This window comes from Epinephelus lanceolatus, chromosome 18 (assembly GCF_041903045.1).
Source record: "Epinephelus lanceolatus isolate andai-2023 chromosome 18, ASM4190304v1, whole genome shotgun sequence".
NCBI classification, from domain to species: domain Eukaryota; kingdom Metazoa; phylum Chordata; class Actinopteri; order Perciformes; family Serranidae; genus Epinephelus; species Epinephelus lanceolatus.
The window spans coordinates 1,357,579-1,379,862 of NC_135751.1; the positions used below are offsets into that span (position 1 = coordinate 1,357,579).

Sequence of the window (22,284 nt, forward strand, 5' to 3'; positions counted from 1 at the left end):
CAGCTGTAAAATAAATACAAAATACAATCGTTAGTATGCCAAAGCCAAAATAAAAAACAGAAGTCCCTTGCTTCAAAAATTATTTGACAAGCCAGGTTTTCGTGTCTGAGCAGGCAGTTTTGGGCACAGGAGATTTGGGCTGATGTCACGAATGTCAGTACCGCTGCGAGCTGGGCCAATCAGCGCTGTGCTGCACTCAGTCAGGAAAGGAGCGTGCGCGTACATGGGTGCGTCGCGCGGTCACGCTGTTGGATCTGCTGTCACGAGCCTTATCCAAGCCGCGGAGTGGAGGCTAGAGCATTAGAACGGACATAAATTATACAGCATATTTTATCAACCAACTTTAGTGCGTGATAAAGAGAGCCGGGCTATCATTTCATATCGCTGGTTGGCTATTAGGACCGTCTACTGTGCTATTCCGGTCAACTGGTGATGTATTCCAGTATTTGAATGATATTGCTAGCCAGCTAGCTAGCTAGCTGTTAAGCTAGCTTTGCGGTGCTTGACTCGAAGTAACTTAACGTTATATTCTCGGGCGTTGTTTTCATTAACACATCTGACTGCATTTACCTGAGAGACATCCGAACAGCTGGTGGTCTTAACCTCAGTGTATTGTTACTCTAGGTGTTGTGCGCGTTGCTTCTAATCCTAGCTAAATAGGGATTGAATGAAATAACGTTAGCTTGCCATAGCCAGCGGAAACGAGCCAGTTAACAGGGATAACGTTAACTTATCCTGCTGCTGGTTGATCCACCGCCATCCAGCTAATCTAGCAAATGCGATCCGAGCTAGCCACCCACAAGCTTACAGTTACCTTGGTAGGCAACAGTCAATCTTAAAGTTGTAGTGAACGGCAGGAACTGCGAAGTAGCTAGCTACCACTGAACGTCAAGTTGGCCATCTTCCACTCCAGCCCAGTGTTAAAAGCTGACCGACGTCAGTTCATTTTTACGGATAAGGCCGGAGTGAGGACAGAAACCTGCAAAAATGCCGGCTGTGTCGAAAGGAGATGGAATGCGCGGATTAGCCGTTTTCATTTCGGACATTAGAAACTGTAAGTAACATTTTCTTTTATTCTAGTAACTGATTGGCGTCTTTTAACGCTAATAGTATCAGTTAATTTTACTCGTGTTGCTTCCTTTTACATGCTGTAGTGGATGACGTGGGGGCAAGCAAAGAACGGCATTTGCCAGTAGGAGCCCTTTTTTTATTTTTCAACCAACGGCCAACTTCTCAATATTTTAACAATTAATACTTGTGTTGCTTGTAAGATGACAGTTGGACCACCAATTGCTGTAACATAACCAAGGGTCTGATGCTTCCATACAGAAGAGGTCTTTTATGTCTGAGATTGGGCTGTCGCTCTGGTCAATCTGAGACCATTAACATCTGTACCATAATTGAAATCCAGCTGTCTAACCTAAACTGCAGTAAGCTTAATTCCACAGTTAAGATGCAGTGTATATGTCATTCTTTTAAGCTGACAGCATGACAGTCCATATAGAGAAAACGTAGAGCAGGACACTGCTCTGTCTGCTCAACAAGAGAATGACGGCAAGAGAACCTCAACCTGACCCCTCTTCAGACTGAAGCCTCTTCCATAATTCACAATCAGTCACATGGAATAAGACATCATGAAATAAATAAATAATAATAAATAAATATTAAAAAGTTGATTTCAGCTTTATTTGCCAGTAGTTTCATGATACTGGAATATCTAGCATTGATACAACACAATGTAAAATATCAATATTCAAAACCATTTTTGATACCATGGGAAAATTTGACGTTGAAAGTTTGATTAAAAGATAAATATATCAAGGATATAACATGGCAATGACAACTTTTCTTTGTTAGTAGCAGAGAGCAAAATGAAGGTAATAAGCATTAAAGGGCCCACATTATACTCATGTTCAGGTTCATACTCATGTTTTGGGTTGCTACTAGAACAAAAAACACATTATTTTTGTCATACTGTCTGCCAGAATATACCTGTAATTAGAGATGTACCGATACCACTTTTTCTTTCCAGATACCGATTCCGATCCCTGCAAATTTCACTTACCAGCCAGGCTGGCTGGTAAGTGAAATTTTTTACCAGCCAGGCAGATATTTTACCAGCCAACCAAATGAAAATTGCTTTTAAGTGTTGTAATTTGCTATCAGTATTATTTAGCATGTCATTTGGGTCTTGTATGCGATTCTCAATCAATATTTTAATAGTGTGCACTAATATTAGTAATAATGTATGCTAAAATATGAATAACTGTTTCAACAGTTAAGTGTAATATTTGGGTTAATAAATTCTGTAGTATTCTTACTACAGTGCAAAAATAATCTTTCATTAGGGAATTTTACATGAATCATTGACTTCAGTCTCCTTTGGACAGTTGAGACATAACATTTTAGCTCGACCAGACTGCAACAGCAGGGCCTGCCCTATATAAACATGAATGTCTGACCAGTGGTGGACAAAGTATTCAACGACATGACTTGAGTGAAAGTAAAGATACTCCTGGTCAAATATTACTCCAATACAAGTGAAAGTTGTTCAGTCATTTTTTTTTTACTTAAGTGAAACAGCACCAACTGATTAACATACAAGTAAAGAACAGTCCCTTCATAAGTAAAGAACAGTCCCTAAAGTGCGGTGAGGTTTGTGGATGGTTACCTGCCACAAAGAGAGAAATGTGAACGGTTTGTTTCTCCTCTGACACAACACATACCTGTGTGCTCGGCTGTTCAGGTACGTTTTGGCAGCGATCGCAGCGCACCGAAATTCTCGCGTAAGCCCGTTCACATCAGATGCGCATTTCTCCACGCCGGTCGACAAGCGGTTCTGCTCCCAACTGTTGTCTCTGTCACATTTGGGGCTGTTTTTCCATCATGGGTAACTGCACAGCTTGACACATTCGCTCGCGCAGAAAATAGACCAGACGCCGAAACGATCACTGCAGGGCAGCTCCGCAGCCGGTGTGGATGACACAATTGGATAACGTGGGCGCCGAAAGGAAACTGGCTTCACTTCTCGGTGCTTCGAGGCTATTCACAGCGCTTCTGCGGGCGGCCCTGGCGTTACGTGACCAAAGATCGTCTCTGCCTGAAATACACATTACTCTGCCAGGAAACCAGCCGATACCAGCACCGTTCTACAGTAACAAAAATGCATTTTTCGCTGGTAAAAAAATAACTCGCCAGAGTGGCGAGTGGTCTTAAAAATTTACCAGCCAGAGACAAAATCTACCCGTAATTGGCGAGTGGCGAGTGTTAGTTTTGGACCCTGTCTGCAGATACAGAGTACCGATCCAATACCAGCACGTAAAATAAATATGGATGGGATATGAATTGTTGTATGTCTCAACTCCTAAAACTCTGTAAAATATTAAGAAATAAATACATAATAGTAGAATGAATGCCATAAAACTTTTTGTGTTGACACAAATCAAGACACAGGTTAAAGTGCAGCCACACAATTTGGTAAAAAAAAACATTTTAAAGGCTACAGTAGAATGTAGGGCTGCACGATATTGTAAAAAACTGACATTGCGATTTTTTTTAAAAAAAAAAAATTCAATATATATTGCAATATTAAAAAATACAAGAATTTTCACCAGATGACTTAAAGTAAGAAAATTAAAAAATAGTGGCGGGGCTTTTACTCACCACAACTGCAGAGGCTACCAGCTTCATTTGAAACAGACTATAAAAGGGCAGTTATTTATCATTCCCTCTGTATGTTTATATTTTTACTTTTTATCCACTCCCGTTGCCTTGATATAATGCATGACGCCGTCATTTCGAACTCAACATCAGCTGAACTTATTTGAAATTAAAAGCCCCTTATAACCTCAGCTGAGAGAATCCCTCCATTTTCTAAATAGGCTTTTATTGTGAAACATTTGCAGGAACTTGTTGTGGAGAAATCAGTGACATTGGTGTTTACATATGGTACTTCAGATGTAGCTCTTGCCATCTGCTGGTGCTTTTTAAGTGACTACAACAACATTTCGGCTGGCACATGAACAGACACAGTGACTCAAATAATGGTAAAAGTAATAAAAATAGGACAAGAATAACCCGATGACATCACACACATCGTGAAAGATGACCGGGGATAATTGGTGTGTACCATCATGTAGTGTGTCAGGTCTGTCGGCCAAGTCACCGAACGATTTTATGACTCCACAGTCATGTAATGTGACATAGTGACTTTCAGAACAGGCAGAAATGTCGTGTAGTGTGTACCAGGCATAAATCCTCCTTTACCGTTTCTCCCTCTTGCATGTCACTCATTTTCAGTGTGTGACTGCAGCGTGTGCATGAGAGGGGGAGGGGCTGCTGTTGTCAGAGAGGGAGAGAGAGAGAGAGAGAGAGAGAGAGAGAGAGAGAGGGGCGAGCGCAGCGGAGCAACGAGCGGAGCATCAGAGCTGCTTTTCTGAAGCAAAACATAAGTTAACAAGTTCTAAAAACAGAGAAAACATCGCAAGTCCTGCGATGTGACTAACGCAAAAGCGCACATCGAGATGGCTATGTTCAAACGATAGCGTGCGTATGCGTAATGACCTGAGGCATTACTTGGTATCGGCTTGGTCAAAGGCTGTACTCGCCGATGCCGCATTTTAGGCAGTATCGGAGGCATTTCCGATACTGGTATTGGTACAACTCTACCTGTAATCCCCCGGTGTCTGAAATGCTCTGTCAGTCCATCTCCATATGCCATTTCACTGGAATAGCATTGCTAGGCAATGGCTTAGGTCCATGTTTACGTCCTGTCAGCTGATTTCATTCACATTCGCGAAACATACCAACAAGAAAAACAAAAGGACCTGCTTGAAATGTTTGTTTTGTATGGTGTACATAGTATACTTATGACATAAATTCACAGAAATCCTGACGGCTCATTTTAAGGTTCAGTTTCTGATCATGAAGTGTGTGCATTTCTCTCTGGACTGAGCGTAGCACCTATGCTTGCTTTATTTTTAAAAAGACATGAAATATGACTTCACAATACGGGACCTTTAACAGTAAGAGAGTGAGAAAGAGCAGCCGGTAGGGGTGTATCGAAACTGCTGAAAATGAGTATTGAAACTACATCAAATATCTAGAATATATATATATATATATATATATATATATATATATATATATATATATATACACAGTACAGGCCAAAAGTTTGGACACACCTTCTCATTCAATGCGTTTTCTTTATTTTCATGACTATTTACATTGTAGATTCTCACTGAAGGCATCAAAACTATGAATGAACACATGTGGAGTTATGTACTTAACAAAAAAAGGTGAAATAACTGAAAACATGTTTTATATTCTAGTTTCTTCAAAATAGCCACCCTTTGCTCTGATTACTGCTTTGCACACTCTTGGCATTCTCTCGATGAGCTTCAAGAGGTAGTCACCTGAAATGGTTTTCCAACAGTCTTGAAGGAGTTCCCAGAGGTGTTTAGCACTTGTTGGCCCCTTTGCCTTCACTCTGCGGTCCAGCTCACCCCAAACCATCTGGATTGGGTTCAGGTCCGGTGACTGTGGAGGCCAGGTCATCTGCCGCAGCACTCCATCACTCTCCTTCTTGGTCAAATAGCCCTTACACAGCCTGGAGGTGTGTTTGGGGTCATTGTCCTGTTGAAAAATAAATGATCGTCCAACTAAACGCAAACCGGATGGGATGGCATGTCGCTGCAGGATGCTGTGGTAGCCATGCTGGTTCAGTGTGTCTTCAATTTTGAATAAATCCCCAACAGTGTCACCAGCAAAACACCCCCACACCATCACACCTCCTCCTCCATGCTTCACAGTGGGAACCAGGCATGTGGAATCCATCCGTTCACCTTTTCTGCGTCTCACAAAGACACGGCGGTTGGAACCAAAGATCTCAAATTTGGACTCATCAGACCAAAGCACAGATTTCCACTGGTCTAATGTCCATTCCTTGTGTTTCTTGGCCCAAACAAATCTCTTCTGCTTGTTGCCTCTCCTTAGCAGTGGTTTCCTAGCAGCTATTTGACCATGAAGGCCTGATTCGCGCAGTCTCCTCTTAACAGTTGTTCTAGAGATGGGTCTGCTGCTAGAACTCTGTGTGGCATTCATCTGGTCTCTGATCTGAGCTGCTGTTAACTTGCGATTTCTGAGGCTGGTGACTGGGATGAACTTATCCTCAGAAGCAGAGGTGACTCTTGGTCTTCCTTTCCTGGGTCGGTCCTCATGTGTGCCAGTTTCGTTGTAGCGCTTGATGGTTTTTGCAACTCCACTTGGGGACACATTTAAAGTTTTTGCAATTTTCCGGACTGACTGACCTTCATTTCTTAAAGTAATGATGGCCACTGGTTTTTCTTTAGTTAGCTGATTGGTTCTTGCCATAATATGAATTTTAACAGTTGTCCAATAGGGCTGTCGGCTGTGTATTAACCTGACTTCTGCACAACACAACTGATGGTCCCAACCCCATTGATAAAGCAAGAAATTCCACTAATTAACCCTGATAAGGCACACCTGTGAAGTGGAAACCATTTCAGGTGACTACCTCTTGAAGCTCATCAAGAGAATGCCAAGAGTGTGCAAAGCAGTAATCAGAGCAAAGGGTGGCTATTTGGAAGAAACTAGAATATAAAACATGTTTTCAGTTATTTCACCTTTTTTCGTTAAGTACATAACTCCACATGTGTTCATTCATAGTTTTGATGCCTTCAGTGAGAATCTACAATGTAAATAGTCATGAAAATAAAGAAAACTCATTGAATGAGAAGGTGTGTCCAAACTTTTGGCCTGTACTGTATATAATATCAATATTTCGATATTTTTTGACAACACTATTTTTTAGAACAGCTCGGTTTAGAGCATTGATAAGATATTCCACTTACTGAAAGTGATGATTCAATCCGTTGATCTTTTTTCTAGAGAAAACTCTCTGCTCTGTATGATGTACATAAAATCCTCCATCATGGTATGTGTAAATTTACAGTGGGATACTGTACACCAGGAATTCCTATAAGCTAGTGTTCAGATAAAGGCTGGTCACTAATAAAGGCAGAAAGGAAAGCCTGTGAATGGCTAATTAAACACCTGAAAAATCAAAGTACTTTGATGAGCAACAGTGCGCATAATGACAGTACAGACTCAGAGAAATGGTGAGATGCTGCAGTGGAAGTGGTATGGTACAATCTCTGAGGGTTGACAAATGTATTTAGTCTCAGTATATATCGTCATATCACCCAAACAGTATACTAAACGGTGGATAAATTAAAGATTCTTTAAGTGATCATTAGACAAATCCAGTTTTGACCACTCAGATCCCATACACAACTGGCTATTTGAACTAGTGCTGCACGATTACTAATCTAATCGCAGTTGCAATCGTGATGTCAGGCTGTGCGATTACATAACAGCATAGAAGGCTGCGATTTGCAATTAAATGTAAATGAATGTTAGCGTGTGTGCCTGTGGACATGACTACCTCTCCTGTAGTGTGTGGAGTTTGTTGACATTACGCCCACAGGCTATCCTGGTGTGTAGAGCACGTATGATCAGGTGACCACTTGGCGTGCAGCAGTGACCAACATGGATGCTGAAGAAGAGCATGAGCACGACCATGAACAGGCTGAGTTGGTGGCAAAAAATAACCCCACGCCTATTATATGGCGATACTTTGGATTCAGGTATGGCGACGTTGACCAGCAAGACGTGCTGTGTAAAACTTTAAAAGTTAAAGTCGCCACATCTCGCGGCAACACGACCAATCTATATCAGCACTTGAGACAGCACAGAGAAAAGTAGGAAGAATGCATGCGAGAGAAAGCCAAGCCGAGTAACGTTAAAGACAAAGAAACAACTGAAAGCTGCCAGAGCCTCATTAAACAACAACAAAGCACAGTTACGCATACATTCGTAAGTGTCACGCCATACGACAAGACCTCAAAGAGACACAGGGAAATCACGAAGTCCATAACAAACTATGTAATAACAAATGAAAAATTGAGCAATTTTGCTCGGTTTTGGCCCACATGACATGCTGCTGTGTTGTGCAATGGCCTATTTACATGTCATTTACGTGACAACGCCTGAACGCAACACACGCTCCGCTCCACTGTGTGTACAGTGCCGTGCTGCGCTGCTGTGCGAGAGCCGTGTTTGACTGTGTGTAACAGCAGTCTGTTGATGGTCATTTACACACTGTCCATAACAATAACTGTGTCAGGTCAGGTCAGTGCCCCCCTAATATAATGTAGGGGAAACACTGAATCAAGCAAGAAGACTCATACCATTTATTTATTGTATTGTAATCGCAATGGCAAATCGGGATATTGTCCACCAAAATCGCATTTGCACATTTTTATCAAATCATGCAGCACTAATCTGAACCCATCCCTCCTACATCTGCTGGCCAAGAACAGTTTTTGCCATTGCTGCCTACCATAATACTTCCAACAATGACAACAGCTGTTGTACAATAGTGCACCCAGTAATTATTCATCACAGCATTAGAAAATTGGCTTAGCTAAAGATGTTGACTCAGATAGTTGTGTGTTGTTAAGTAGTAATGGAAATACAACCTGGTACCTTTGCCTTCCAAGACTGGTTGCTTTTTGGCTGTTGCAGTATTTCAAACAGTTGTATTTGATTTGGACTTGGTGTCGTTATGTAAACAAGATATGTTCTTTGTTTCTTTTTCCTGTTCGAGTCAGACTGGCTATTACTGGAGATCTGACCTCTATTTGAAGATTTACAGTGATCCCTTAAAGCAGTCAAGCCTGAGAAATGTATCATCATGTACCATAAAAGTATCAGTGTATAAGCTAGTATTTAAGTTTTCAGTTTTAAAACATAGCTCTAATGACTAGCACCAAATTGTGCGTCCATCTCCCTGTACTGAAATTGGTATCGGATATCACTGCTTTTCATATAAAGTTGCAACGATTAATTGAGTAGTTGTCAACTATTACATTAATCACAAACCAGGGCTTGACGCTAACTTTTTTCCCATGGAGCAAATGTGCTCCTAAGTTGAAAAAGTAAGGAGTGCACAAAGAACTTTAGGGGCACAATGTAAATTGATCAAATAATGTGTTTTCCATAATAAACGTGATACAAATAGACATTTACAAGCAAAATTATTTAATGAATTTGTATACAAAATGTACAGAAAGGTAAAATCATCAAGTTTTAAAAAAGTATTGCAATTTAATTTTGTCTTTAATGTTATATATATTATCTTTGTAAAATGATTATCTTATATAATGTTATTACTATCCTAAAACATTCTCCTGGTCCTCTGAAACTCTGCAGGACTTAAGCTTAAGCCTCTTTCACACAGAGCTTTCGTGGCGCCCACCGCGGGGTAGGGCGCAGAGGACAGGATTTGGGGGAGTACAGGCTCGTTCAGGAGCTACAGCTCCATGGTGACCACTTCCGGGTCTACTTCAGGCTCTTCTCCGAGGTGTCGTCACAGCACATTGTGGTGAAATAAAAAAAATTTCAATTCGAGCGCAGGCTAGCGGCGCGCGCCGCTCAGCTCGGTGGCAGAGCAGTGCACTCTTGCACCGCAGTAGCACATACACAATGAATGGGTTCGTCGGCGGAGGTCTGCGCTTTGCGCGCTCTGTGTGAAAAGGGCTTCATTTCCACCCTGACCAGCAGCGGTACCATGGCGAACAGTCCCTAAAGGCCTCTACACATGATCAGCTGTAAAACCGCTTTGCGCTGGCTGTTCCATTGTTTGTCTATGGAGAGGGCAGCAACGCCTGACAAAGCGGCACCGCTACCCTTGGCGTCGCGCATCATTCATTGTGCTGACAGTGGCTTGGAAAACCGCCCATAACCGTGTCACACAGGGAAGAGGGAAGAGGGAAGAGGGAAAGCGGCTGGAGTTCCTCCAACAGTTGCAGTTGATTATCATATTTTTTTATTGACAAAAATATAGGCTGCTTCGGCTGATTTTTTTTTTTTATGCGCACATGTGCCCCTAAATATTTTTTACAGTTCGCACAAACCTATTTTTAGTTGCAAATGCGAGTGAAATGCTCGCACTGTCGAGCCCTGCAAACTAATTTGATACTTAATTGGTTTGAGTAATCTTTTGTAGAAAAAAAGTTAAAATTCTCTGGTTCCAGCTTCTTGAATGTAAATATTTTGGTTTGTCTTCTTCTATGACATTGAAGGACATTGTCAGGGCTTTGGAAAACACTAGAACAAAAACAGATTGAAGAAAAATAAAAAATAATGTTTAGTTGCAGCCCTGTTTTCAAAGTACTGTTTTAAGTTAATAATTTCAGTATTGTGACAGTATTAACAGGTGGCATGGTGGTGCAGTTGTTAGCACCATCCCCTCACAGCAACCGGCTGACCGGGGCTCTTCTGTGTGGAGTTTGCGTGGGTTTTCTCCAGGGGCCTGTATCACGAAGCAGGATTAATGTCTTAGCGAGGTAACTTCAGGGTTAACCCTGGGTTTTCGGTCTCACGAAGCTGGTTCAGTTCTTATTGGGGTAGATCACCATGGTAACTTACTTTGAACAGCTATCCTGCTCCGGAGCAGGGTAAGTTCAGGGTTGAATCTAATCCTATAAAAAGCACTACCCACTGGCCAATCAGCTGTTCAGAAAAAAATGACTCCGCTGGCAGAAATGCAGCCCAGTCATGACGGGAAGTTTAATTAATTTGATTGATTTTGATTTGAAAGTTTATTTTGAACATTAAAAAAGAAAAGAAAGCAACAACAACAGACAATGAAAAGATTGTTCAAAAAGGAGTGGAAAGAAGTTGAAATTTCATCCCACCCCTTCATAAGAAAGAAACTGATCATTTGCATACACTCAATAGCACCATTAATTAGTGCCAACATTTTGTTTTGTTGGAGGAAATGATCCCTGTTAAAGATAATGGGCCTAATTGACAGCTTTGCTGCTGTAAATGTGGAAAGTAGCCTATCATGTCTACACTTCATGGTGTTTGAGGGATTTTCTTTTTTGTTTTTTAAAGAGAGAGACTAGGTATATTTTTGCGCAGCTGTTAATTTCTAACACAGCTCAATATCAGGATGATTTTATTCAGACTATCAATTTGGTGTTGATATGATTTAATTGTGGTGTCAGCTTTAAGCTTTATTGTAGCATATATAACGTTATGACAAAGAAGATCAATTTATCAGATAAAATGATGTTAGACAATAATTGTAATACACGCAATTCATCTGCGCAGCATTGATTTCATGGGATTCAAGGGTGTGATCAGTGTCAGATACAGGTACAGGTACTGTAGCTACTTGAACCAGTGATGAGTAATTTAACCTACACATTTTATTTGCTACCTTGTTTTGTCTTGATTTTTCCCTCTCTCGTCCTCTATTTCTTCTTTCCTGACCCATTTTTTCCTTCTCTATTATGTGATTTCATTGATGTTTTGACAGGGGAATTTCTTTGATAAGCTTTTAGTGGCTTCTAACCTCTCCGGCACTTTTCTTTTTTTTAATCTTGTAAATTTTATACTTTCTGTTTTTAACATTATGTGCAAATAAACTAATCTAAACTAAATTAACATTATTCATCCCGTTATGCGTTGCCACGCATGTTTCCTCCTCCTGCAGCTGCCACGGTGTTGGCCTTTTCTGTAATGTTGCTTTTCTCCTCCTCATATTTTAGTAGAATTAATCTCTGATCCTCACGAGAAATACTTTTTTTCCCTCACATATGGCGCTCTGTGAGGACGCTCAGTGACGCTCAGTGACGCTGCGCTTCTCTCATGATTGTGATTGGTCCGCTGCGTGCGCGTTAACGGTTCTTGATAAAGTAACCCTGGGTTGAGTTACCGAGTTGATATCCAGCATCGTGATACCGATTATCCTGATTGCCATTGTTAGGGTTAGTCAACCCAGGATAGGTCTGGGTAACCCAGGAAAGGTTGATCTCGCTTCGTGATACAGGCCCCAGGTTCCCCAGCTTCCTCCCACAGTCCAAAGACAAATGCGTTAGGTGAATGACAATATGAGCACAAAATCATGTATTTAGACTAGGGTTGTCAAAAGTATCGATACTCTGAAAAGTATCGATACTCAAACGCTGTATCCGGATACAATACTAATTTACAAAAGTATCGATACTAACAGTGCACGCCACCTCAGTGCCTGTCGGGTGCGTGCGACGGGTCTGACGGACACGCGCTGTGCAGGCAGCGTCTGGCAGACACAGAGCCCTCGCTGCAACCCGGCTTGTTGTCATCGCTGTCCATGCATGCACACATTTCTGTTGCTGTAATATGGCCAGCGCAGCTGCAGGAGGATCAGAGCAGCCAGTTTTGGTCAAAAATAATAAAGGAAAAAGCGCTCCATTTAGTGAAGTGAACACAGCACGATGCAGACGGCAGATAGCCTACAGCCCCTTCCCTCACTAGCAGCTGAGCAGCTGGTGTTGCCAGCATCAAACTAAAATATAACTTCTAACGTTAATGTGGGAGCTAAGCAGAAAACTTTATCAGTCATGCCCGTCTGTAACATTAATAGACAATGTTAGTTTAACAGGACAACACAATTATGTATGTCTGAAAAGTTATGTTAACTGTAAAGTTACAGATTGAAGCTAAAAAAACGTTTGGTTTCTCCCGTAACCCCTGGTTCTCTGATCACATAGTGAGGTAGAAACAAGAGCATCCTGAGCCTAAACTACCAACTCTATTTATCAGCAACGAAAATATGGTGCCAATTCACCAGAAGCACAGAAAATAAACAGGGCTGTAGATAAATACATTTGTATGGACAGATCTTGTTTCCGGTTGTTATTTATTTATTTATTTATTTATTTAACTATCTATCATTGATGTTACTGTTCTGATCTTGCTGCTGTATCGAAAATGGTATCGAGTATTGAATGTTTTCCTGGGTATCGATATCGAGTTTGAAATTTAAGTATCGTGACAACCCTAATTTAGACTTGTGTATCCTCCAATACAGGCCTGGAATTTCACCATTTTATGGGCAAGGCCACTTGGCCTTTAGTGTTGTAATTGTGCTTTGTTGTTGTTTTGTGAGGCTCTGGCGGCTTTCAGTTGTCTCTTTGTGTTTAACGTTACTCGGCTTGGCTTTCTCTGGCATGCATTCTTCCTACTTTTCTCTGTGCTGTCTCAAGTGCTGATGCTTGGCCTTTCGTGTTGTCAATTTTTTGAGGGCACAAAGGTCAAAAGCCAGGGCAGGAAGGTCATAAAATAAAACAACGATTTTAAGTCTATTATTAATGAACCCAATGTGTTTTAAATATAGAACAACCAGGTTTATGTATTTATAAGCAAACAATCTTAAATATTAAGCCTAAATGTTTTTGAGTGTACATGAAAAACTGATTCACTGAACAAGACTGGCTTACAATTATTTTTGATGTGTTGTTAGATAGTTAACAAACAAACAAACTACAGCAGGGCTATTCAATTACTATTTCAACTGGGCCCTCCTCAACATAATGCAGAAACAGACTAACAAAGAGCTATCAATGCACAGAAGCATAATAAATGACGGTATCTAATAAGACACAATCTCTCTACCAGCATCTCCCTCTCCCCTCTCCTCAACACACACACACACACACACACACACACACACACACACACACATATGCACATGCACAAGCCTCACCTCCTGATGCTTTCCTTATAGGTCAGTTACACAGGATGTAGATTCATACAGTCCATGGCAGCAACAGTCATGTTTACAACAACAAAGCCACTATTTAAAACCCAATAATATCTCACTGGAATATAAATATTCCTCCTGACATCACAATACTGAGTGAAGAAAGTCACGTTATTTCAGCATGAAGACAAACATCAGTTTCAGTCATTCATCCTGCTCTCTGTCCCTCCTCTACTGAGGACACTCACTGTCTGCAGGTCGGCTGCCTCAGGTACATCTTCAGATAAAGTATTAGCCTACATACAGACAGCTTTCATTTTAGTTTGTCTTTAACACTTTGCTGTTAGCCTTGTGAATGAGATGTGCTTGTGTCGACCGTGATCATAAATCATAATAGCGGTGAATGAGAGAATCATATTTCAACGACAGAGCGGGTTGAAATATGGCTTTCTACAAGCTGATCACATGTATTGATAAAGTGTTGGCTTGGCTGGCAGAGGTTTTATTGCACTTACTTACAGTAACAAGCGTAGTTGTCGTTAACAGTGATCTTGAAGTTATATTCCCTTCATCTGCACCGCCGCCTCTCTGCTGATGTCTGACTTCACACCGAAACTTTAAAAATAACGCAGATAATGGCGGAGCTTACTATTATTACGGTCTTGATTAAATTTGCCTTGGGTTGTTTAATACTGGGTTTCGGTACCGATCCCTGCCCGGGCGTTTGATGAAGTCTCCTGGTTGGCCGGTGATAGATTGGTGTCAAACTGTCGTTATAGCCCGTCTGAGTGGTTCATGCCAGGCTCGAATCAAACCCACCACTGGTGATGTACGCATCGTCTCATTTGATGTTGCCCAATAAGAATCCAGAATGTCATTGCATTTTTTTTTCTCAATAGACGCAGGTGTCAAAGCCGTGTTGACGGGAAAGAGGCAGAGGAGAAAACCGCAAAATCACCTGGGGCAGTGCGGGCGGGGCATCAAGGCCACTGGCCTTAGGGCAGATATTTTTTTCAAGGGCACAAGGCCTACTATTGGAGCAGGGCAGGAATTTCATGAGGGCCACGTGAAATTCCTGCCCTGCTCCAATAGTGACTTATAAAATTCCCTGACAGTGCTGCTTTGGGGGGGAGGAATCTGTCCACTGGTGGGAGTATGCTCACCTGTGTGTGTGTGTGTGTGTGTGTGTGTGTGTGCGCGCATGCACATCAGGGGGGAACTCCACCGTGTGCGATAAAGAGAGCAGAGGAGAATTGTAAATACGCGGCCATGTAGAGACAGAAATGACATGCCATTGTGTAAATCAGATAAATAATATAAGGCTATTTAGTTTGTTTAATAAAAGGACAAGGTATAGACCTGTTCTATAGGAAAGGTAACCTTAAATGACTTTCAGGGCTCCAGGTGAACCTTTTTTTAGTCGGAGCACTGTAGCCCCTAAGTGAAAATTTTAGGAGCACACCTTAAATCATCCTACAACGCAATTACTTACATTTTTGGCCATTGTAACTATATCATAAACCATACATAGTCTACTGTATATTAACATTGGACTGTTTTAATTATTGAAGTATTTAACAATACAGATACTGGTGGTCAGTTGGATGTGAGGAGTCTTAAAATAAAATCTGTACAGATGTGAAGGCTTGGCTATATCTGACTGATCTTTGATTAAAGCAGTTGTCTTGTTTTGTTTTTTTTTCCTCTGAAAATATTAACCTTATAGTCAGACACAATTTATTTAGCAGTAGTCGAGGCGAAAGATCTGCTCTGCAGCTGTAAACTGATATTAACTGTTAGAAATAGTTAGGCCTATTAAAATGTTACTTGAATTGTGCAGCCCAGAAATAATATTCAACCACATCATGGCGTTGGGGGGGCGGGGCGCCCCCCTAATATAATGGTAGGGGAAACACTGCACTTGCTGGCAAATTTGCATTTCCAGAGTATAAAACTTAGTCAGTATAGTAGAATCAGTACCCAAAAGTGAAGCATGTCACAGTGGGATGCAACATCTCAGGGGGCTTGTATGTATTTGCAGTTGTTCCACAGGGCCAAGCATTCCTTTACATCCAATTTCAGCTTTTCACACAGCACTCTGTGCATCTGGGCCCTGCAGGTTTTGGCAGGCTAGTTAGATCAGATACAGAATTCCTTAAGAACTTAACTATAGTCTTTATACTTGCTGTCAGGGTTTTTCAGATGTGCATGTGTTCAGCAGTATGGGGCATTGTCTGTCTTGAAATCCAAATCTGTGTAGGAATCACCTGGAACTATTTGTTCTCTTCACAGAGAAGTATTTGACAAACAAAGTTAGGAAGGATCTGATTTAACATCTGGAGTGAATGAATGATCCATCAGGCCATGAAGCAAAATAGACACCTGCAGAGGTGTAGCATGAATGCCTGATATTTGTGCATTTTCCTCAGCAAAATGCTGTTGCACCAGTGAGCTGGTCTCTTCACGTGGAAACACATGGGAAGTAGCTCTTGCTGTCTGCTGTGAAGCAGAAGGTCATCAGCTATCTGTCCTGGTCTGACAGACTGCCTCACTGTGTTGAAGCAGGTTAGAAGCAGAACGGACTGTTGTTAGCATATAGTGCTCACTCATCTGGTGGTTGTAGAGTTCTCCTTGCCTGTAGCACCTCATTTAATAACAGTTAGGTTCCCCTCGACATATAGAGACTGAAAGAAAAAAAAAAAAAAGGGCGGCAGTAGCTCAGTCCATAGGGACCTGGGTTGGGAACCGGAGGGTCACCGGTTCAAGTCTCCGTTTGGACCAAATACGGAGCGTGGACTGGTAGCTGGAGAGGTGCCAGTCACTCTGACATCTCTCCACTTTTTGCATGTATAGGACCTGTTTGTGCATGTGTGTGTGTATTTCGGACCTGGGTGTTAATGACAACAGTGAAAAATTGAATTTCCCCTCAGGGGGATTAATACAGTATATAAAATTAAAATTAAATTTAAAAAAAATTAAGAATCCCTCAGTGAGACTGTATGGTGTTTCGCACAGGTATGCGTCATGTAACGCAACTTGACCTTATATTGATGAAAATAGTTTTGTCTTAATTTATATCTTGCTTGAAAATGTATCATTATATCATACATAGTCATTATATCGCCCACCCCTAAGTTTGACAGCATTTTATCATATTTAAAGCAGTGTTAGAAATCATCTTTTTCTTCCACCAGCCAAAGTGGCTTCGAAGTGGATTATAAATTCTACCTTTTTTTTCTGCCACACATATTTTTTTTTACCAGCCACCATTCTGTAATTGCACTTTTTGTGTGGCTAACTTTTGGCTAACTTTTGTTATCTCTTCCACACACACACACACACACACACACACACCAGAAATAAAATAGGATAATACACAGAAAAAACTGAGATAGTTGTTTTTGGCCCCAAAGAACAAAGATCAATAGTGCTCACCTTGACGCCATGACACTAAAACCTACAAATAGTAGTAGTAGTTCTGGACTCAGACCTACATTTCAATAGTCACATTAAGACAATTACTAAATCAGCCTACTACCACCTTAAAAACATAGAAAGAATGAAAGAATTTCTGTCTAAACAAGATACAGAAAAACTTGTTCATGCTTTCATTTTCAGCAGGCTGGACTATTGTAATGGTGTCTTTATAGGCCTGAGTAAAAAATCAATCAGACAACTGCAGCTTGTCCAGAACGCTGCTGCCAGAGTCCTCACCAACACCAAGAGAGTGGAGCACATCACACCAGTGCTTAAATCACTGCACTGGCTTCCTGTGTGTCAAAGGATAGACTTTAAAATCTTGTTACTTGTCTATAAAGCACTAAATGGTCTCGGGCCTAAATACATCTCTGATATACTTGTACGTTTTGAAGCATCCAGACCCCTCAGATCATCTGGAACAGGTTTACTCAGTGTTCCCAGGATCAAAACCAAACAAGGTGAAGCAGCCTTTAGTTTCTATGCTCCTCGCCTGTGGAACAAACTTCCAGAATATCTGAGGTCAGCTGAAACTGTCAACTCATTTAAATCAGGGCTTAAAACATTACTATTTACTGCAGCTTACCAGTGAACTAGATAGGTAACTTATTGTTAGGATAATCTGGAGCTATTGTTTTTATATTTGTCTGCTGTTGCTTTTTATTTGCTTTTTAAATGCATTTTCTGCACTGTTTTTCTTGCTTTTGTTTTTAATGATCTATTGTTCCTTTAATGTTTTATTTTAACATATTTCTCTTGTAAAGCACATTGAATTGCCTTGTGTATGAATGGTGCTATATAAATAAAATTGCCTTGCCTTGCCTTGCCTTGGAGGAGTAGAGCCAGAAGGAGGCAGTAATGCAACATAAAATATGTCAACTGTTGTAAAACCCCAAAGAAAAAGAAGGAGGAAAAAGAAGATAAGATTCGGACAATGTTACTTCTCCTGACCCCTCCGTGAAATCGGGCCACATGGATTGGATGCTGTCCTGGTGCCACAGCTGAAAGGGATGTATATAGCTTGATGCATGTATTGTGGAGCAGGCGCAAGTTCTGCTCGCAAACCTTCATCCATATGCCTTTAGCAGCAGGTGCTAAGGTTACCACAAGAAGTGGATTGGAGTATGAGTCAGTGACACTATGGTGGGTGCAAAGGAAATGGTGGCGCTGCAAGACCTGCCTGTGGGTTCTGGCTCAGCTACAACAGCAACAGAGAGAGAGATGTATAGAAGACAAGGATGGTGTGTTGCCGTTGCTCCACCATTGTAGGATATGATAATGTAAACACATCCAACATGCTAAAGCATATTCAACCACATCATCCCATTTGCCCGTTGCTGGGTTGAGGACAAAACAAGCCTTCGCCTGTCTCCTTATTCCTGCTGCTTTCAAGTAGCTTTAAGATGGAGTGACTGAAGCCCCGTTTTCACCAAACATTTTCGGTATGGTACCTTTGGAACCGAAAGTACCCTTCAGACATGGTACCTAGACCCTAGCGTTTCCACTTCAAACCGTACCTTTAAATGTGGATGGGGTTGTTGTCACTCACTGCTCCGTCCAGCACTCCTGTATTTCCTCATTATCGGTGACACAGAGGGAAGTCTGCACCCCGTTTATTGTCCACAGAACAAGATTGCACGGCAACATTTTCATAACAAAATAGCTCAAAACAAAACAGGCTGCAGTAAGAGTCTCTCTCAGTGGGATATTTAAAAATGGTGGGTTTGTGCATTTAGTCCTTCTCAGTCAAGCTCAGGGGTTTAGTGTTGTGTTGGCTCGACTCTATGCGACCCATTTCTTTTCTCCGAGTGAGGATTAGAATATATGCTGTTCATATAACCTGGCAGAAATTAATACATATGCTTGAAGATCCACTCATTACTAAAAGTGTATGTCATTTAAAAACTAAAGTAATGGTCAAAGTTATCATATGGAATATTTAAGGTGTGTTGATTGAGTCACGTCGTCAGCTTGTGCTTTGAGTAACATTACGAGTTAATGCTCCACCTTAAAAATCCCGGCACTTGGCCCAGTGAATGAAGTTATTTTTTCTCCGACATCAGCTGCTGCAAGAGGCAGCAAAACATCCTTTAACTGCATATTTACAGTTTACTAATTAAACTCCCCACGACATGAACAGTGGCTTCTGCCTCGAAACCAGCCACAACTTAGACCTGAGCAGAGTGACGGTCCACTGTTGACCAATCAATGGACTGAAGTGTTCACAGCTCCACCTTTTAGTACCGGATCTGTGCGCTAGGTACCCCAACAGAAGGGGGGACCAAAAATGGTAAGGGTTAGGAACGGTTCCATTGGTACTATTCACAACTTTTCGCAGTGGAAACGGAAAAAAAGCGCACTGAACTAAACTATACCGTACCGTACCGCTCGGTGGAAACGGGACTTTAGTCACTCACACTGGGGCAGCAAACTCAATTTTCTTTTTGGTACACAGGGCCTGAGCATGGAAGGCAGTGCAAGGCACCACTGAAATAGCTAAGATTATCTGTCATTTTTATATTCCACACTCAAACACATTTCAGAAGGCCTTTACATGCTCAAAAACTCACAAAACCTAACACACATTGGAAGTGGTGAAAATAGACATCTGATATGGGTCTCATGCTCGGGTGTTGCAAATTGGCTCAATAGGCATTTTTCATGCCCCCTATGTCGTAGAGACATGAAACTTTGCACAGAGATGCCTCTCCTCATGAGGAACAAATTTGTGTCAAGAATCCATAACTTTCGGTTATATAGAATTTCCACCATTTTGAATTTTTTGAAAAACACTTAAAATCGATCTCTTCCTAGGAAGTTTTACCGATCTGCATGAAACTTGAAACGTGAACATAATCTAGGAACCAATATCTAAAGTTCCCTCTTGGAAAACTTACTAAAACTGAGCTATAGAGTGTGCCAGTAAACCCGGAACTCCGTTAGCGCTTTTAGCACTTCCGGTTCTCTCTTCTAAAAGTCAATATGTTTTTTGAATGGGATTTTGGTAAAATGCCTCAAATAAGGTCTGTGGTTAACAAAAGCTTAAGCGAGTTTCAGGTTTTGTTCTACGACATAAAACACGTCAGTAAATACCCTACTTGTGAATTTTGAAGCTTTAACGTGTCGTAAAAAAGGTGGATGCTAACAAGTTGCTCAATACGACTGCAAACACTGTCAGGGACATTAAACGTCATCACCCCCGAACAGGCGAAAGTGCTGGCACTCCGCCATTACAGCTTCTTATTTAGCTTAAACAGTCCGATTTGCCCATTATACAATGTTTTTAAAATAAAGCGGCCGAAATCAGTTGAACGCTTAGTGGTGGTGACATCAAGAGGCATGTGACTGCGGAGTAGTCATGTAGTCCGTTAAAGCCTAACGTTAGCTTTTTACTTCTGCCGATCGCATTTAAGCTTCAAATGCGGTATGAAAGGTGTTCATATGTGAAGATTATCTCGCTGAACAAAACCTGTAAGTATCATAAACGTGTGTTAGCCACGGAGCTTATTTTCTGACATAATCCAAAACGCAATGCAAAAATCACATTCACTTTCTCTTCCGGGAACCAGCGCGATGCTAAACTTCCGGGTTTTGGCGTCAGCCCTGGCACACTCTATAAGGCAATGAATATTGCGGAGGGCGTGGCTCATCACATAAAGGTGTATAACATCTCAAGGGTTTCACCGATCACCACGCAACTTTGTAGGCATATGACCACACATAATCTGAGGGGACCCCGCCATTATTGACCCAATCAAACAAAATGGGGGTGCTAGAGAGCTAATTTCTTATCTAGGCTTAACCGCCATATTGATTTTTTACTAAACTTGGTATGTAGAACAGGTCGCCTCAAGGTGACTGGAGAAATTTAACTCTAATTGGCAACTGGGTGGCGCTATAACAACAGAAAAATGCTTAAAAATGGCTAAAATGCGACCGATCGCTGTGGCTCCTCTGTAGCCGAATGTTGTTTTTTTTCTAATTTTTGGTATGATTAAGTCATGGTATGGTATGCTGTACATAATCAAGGAAACTGTCCAGGGTTCGACATAAGCAATGGCCCGGTGGCCCGGGGCCAATCAAAAACTATGTCGGGCAAGTTGACTGACAGGTCACAGGCCCGCTCGGGCCAGTGACGCTGTAAGGCTTTTTTTGTCAGAGGAACAACTCCAGTGGATTTTTATCCCATTTTTCTCGAGCCTTCAGTGGATTTATTGGGCTTTTTGGCCAAAGGTGCCCTCACCTTTGCTCATGCAGTGTAACACCGGAGGAGGGGGAAACGCGCCGGTGCGCTTGTGCGTCTCCGCCAACACGGACATTGCACACTGCTGCCATGCAGGTATATTTCTCTCCAACGTGTGTTCGCTGGCCAGTAAACTGGATGAACTTCAGCTACTGATGGTGAAAAACGGATACTTTTCTACATCTGCAGTTTTGTGCTTCATGGAGACATGGCTGTGTGGATCGATACCAGACTCTGCGCTGCAGCTGGCAGGCTTCCAACTCTTCAGTGGATCGTAACACGGAACTCTCCGGCAAAACTAAAGATGGAGGTATCTGTTTTTACACTAACAGTGGCTGGTGTAATGACGTGACAGTGATCCAACAGCACTGCTCTCCTGATCTGGAATCTTTTTTTCATCAACTGCAAACCTTTTTACTCCCCCCGTGAGTTTGCTTCATTCATTCTGGTCAGTGTTTACATCCCACCGCAGGCCAACGTGCAGGAGGTAGGCTACAGCGCATGCTCGCCGACCAGATAGCTACTGTGTGTGGAGCGGACTTACGCAGACCCCTTAGTTATTGTCCTTGGCGACTTTAACAAAGGTAACCTCACCCATGAACTCCCCAAATACAAACAGTTTATAAAATGTCTGACCAGAGAGAAGAATATCCTGGATCACTGTTACACAACTGTTAACAACGCCTATCACGCCGTCCCCCGCGCTGCACTGGGCCACTCTGACCACAACACCGTCCACCTGATTCCCTCATACAGGCAGAAGTTAAAGCTCTGTAAACCTGTTGTGAGGTCATCTAAGAAGTGGATGAGTATACAGAGGCTGTGACATCATACATCAGCTTCTGCGAGGACTGCTGTATATACCATTATTCGAAAAATTGTTGAATAGTTGCCACGATTTTCGAATAGTGTTTTTGCTTGTGCTGCCCATCCCTAGTCTTGG

The 22,284-nt window shown here is 41.7% G+C and overlaps 1 protein-coding gene across 4 annotated transcripts in view; it reads left to right on the forward strand.

Moving 5' to 3' along the window:
• The first annotated feature begins 227 nt into the window (after window positions 1-227).
• The window catches only part of ap2a1 (adaptor related protein complex 2 subunit alpha 1), a 112,344-nt gene continuing 90,287 nt past the window's right edge, over window positions 228-22,284 (forward strand). For all 4 annotated transcript variants that reach the window (XM_033644780.2, XM_078161417.1, XM_078161415.1 and 1 more), the window contains exon 1: window positions 228-1,054. In XM_033644780.2, the coding sequence (XP_033500671.1) occupies window positions 988-1,054 (67 nt within the window). In that variant the 5' untranslated portion in view covers window positions 228-987. The remainder of the gene's footprint in view (window positions 1,055-22,284) is intronic.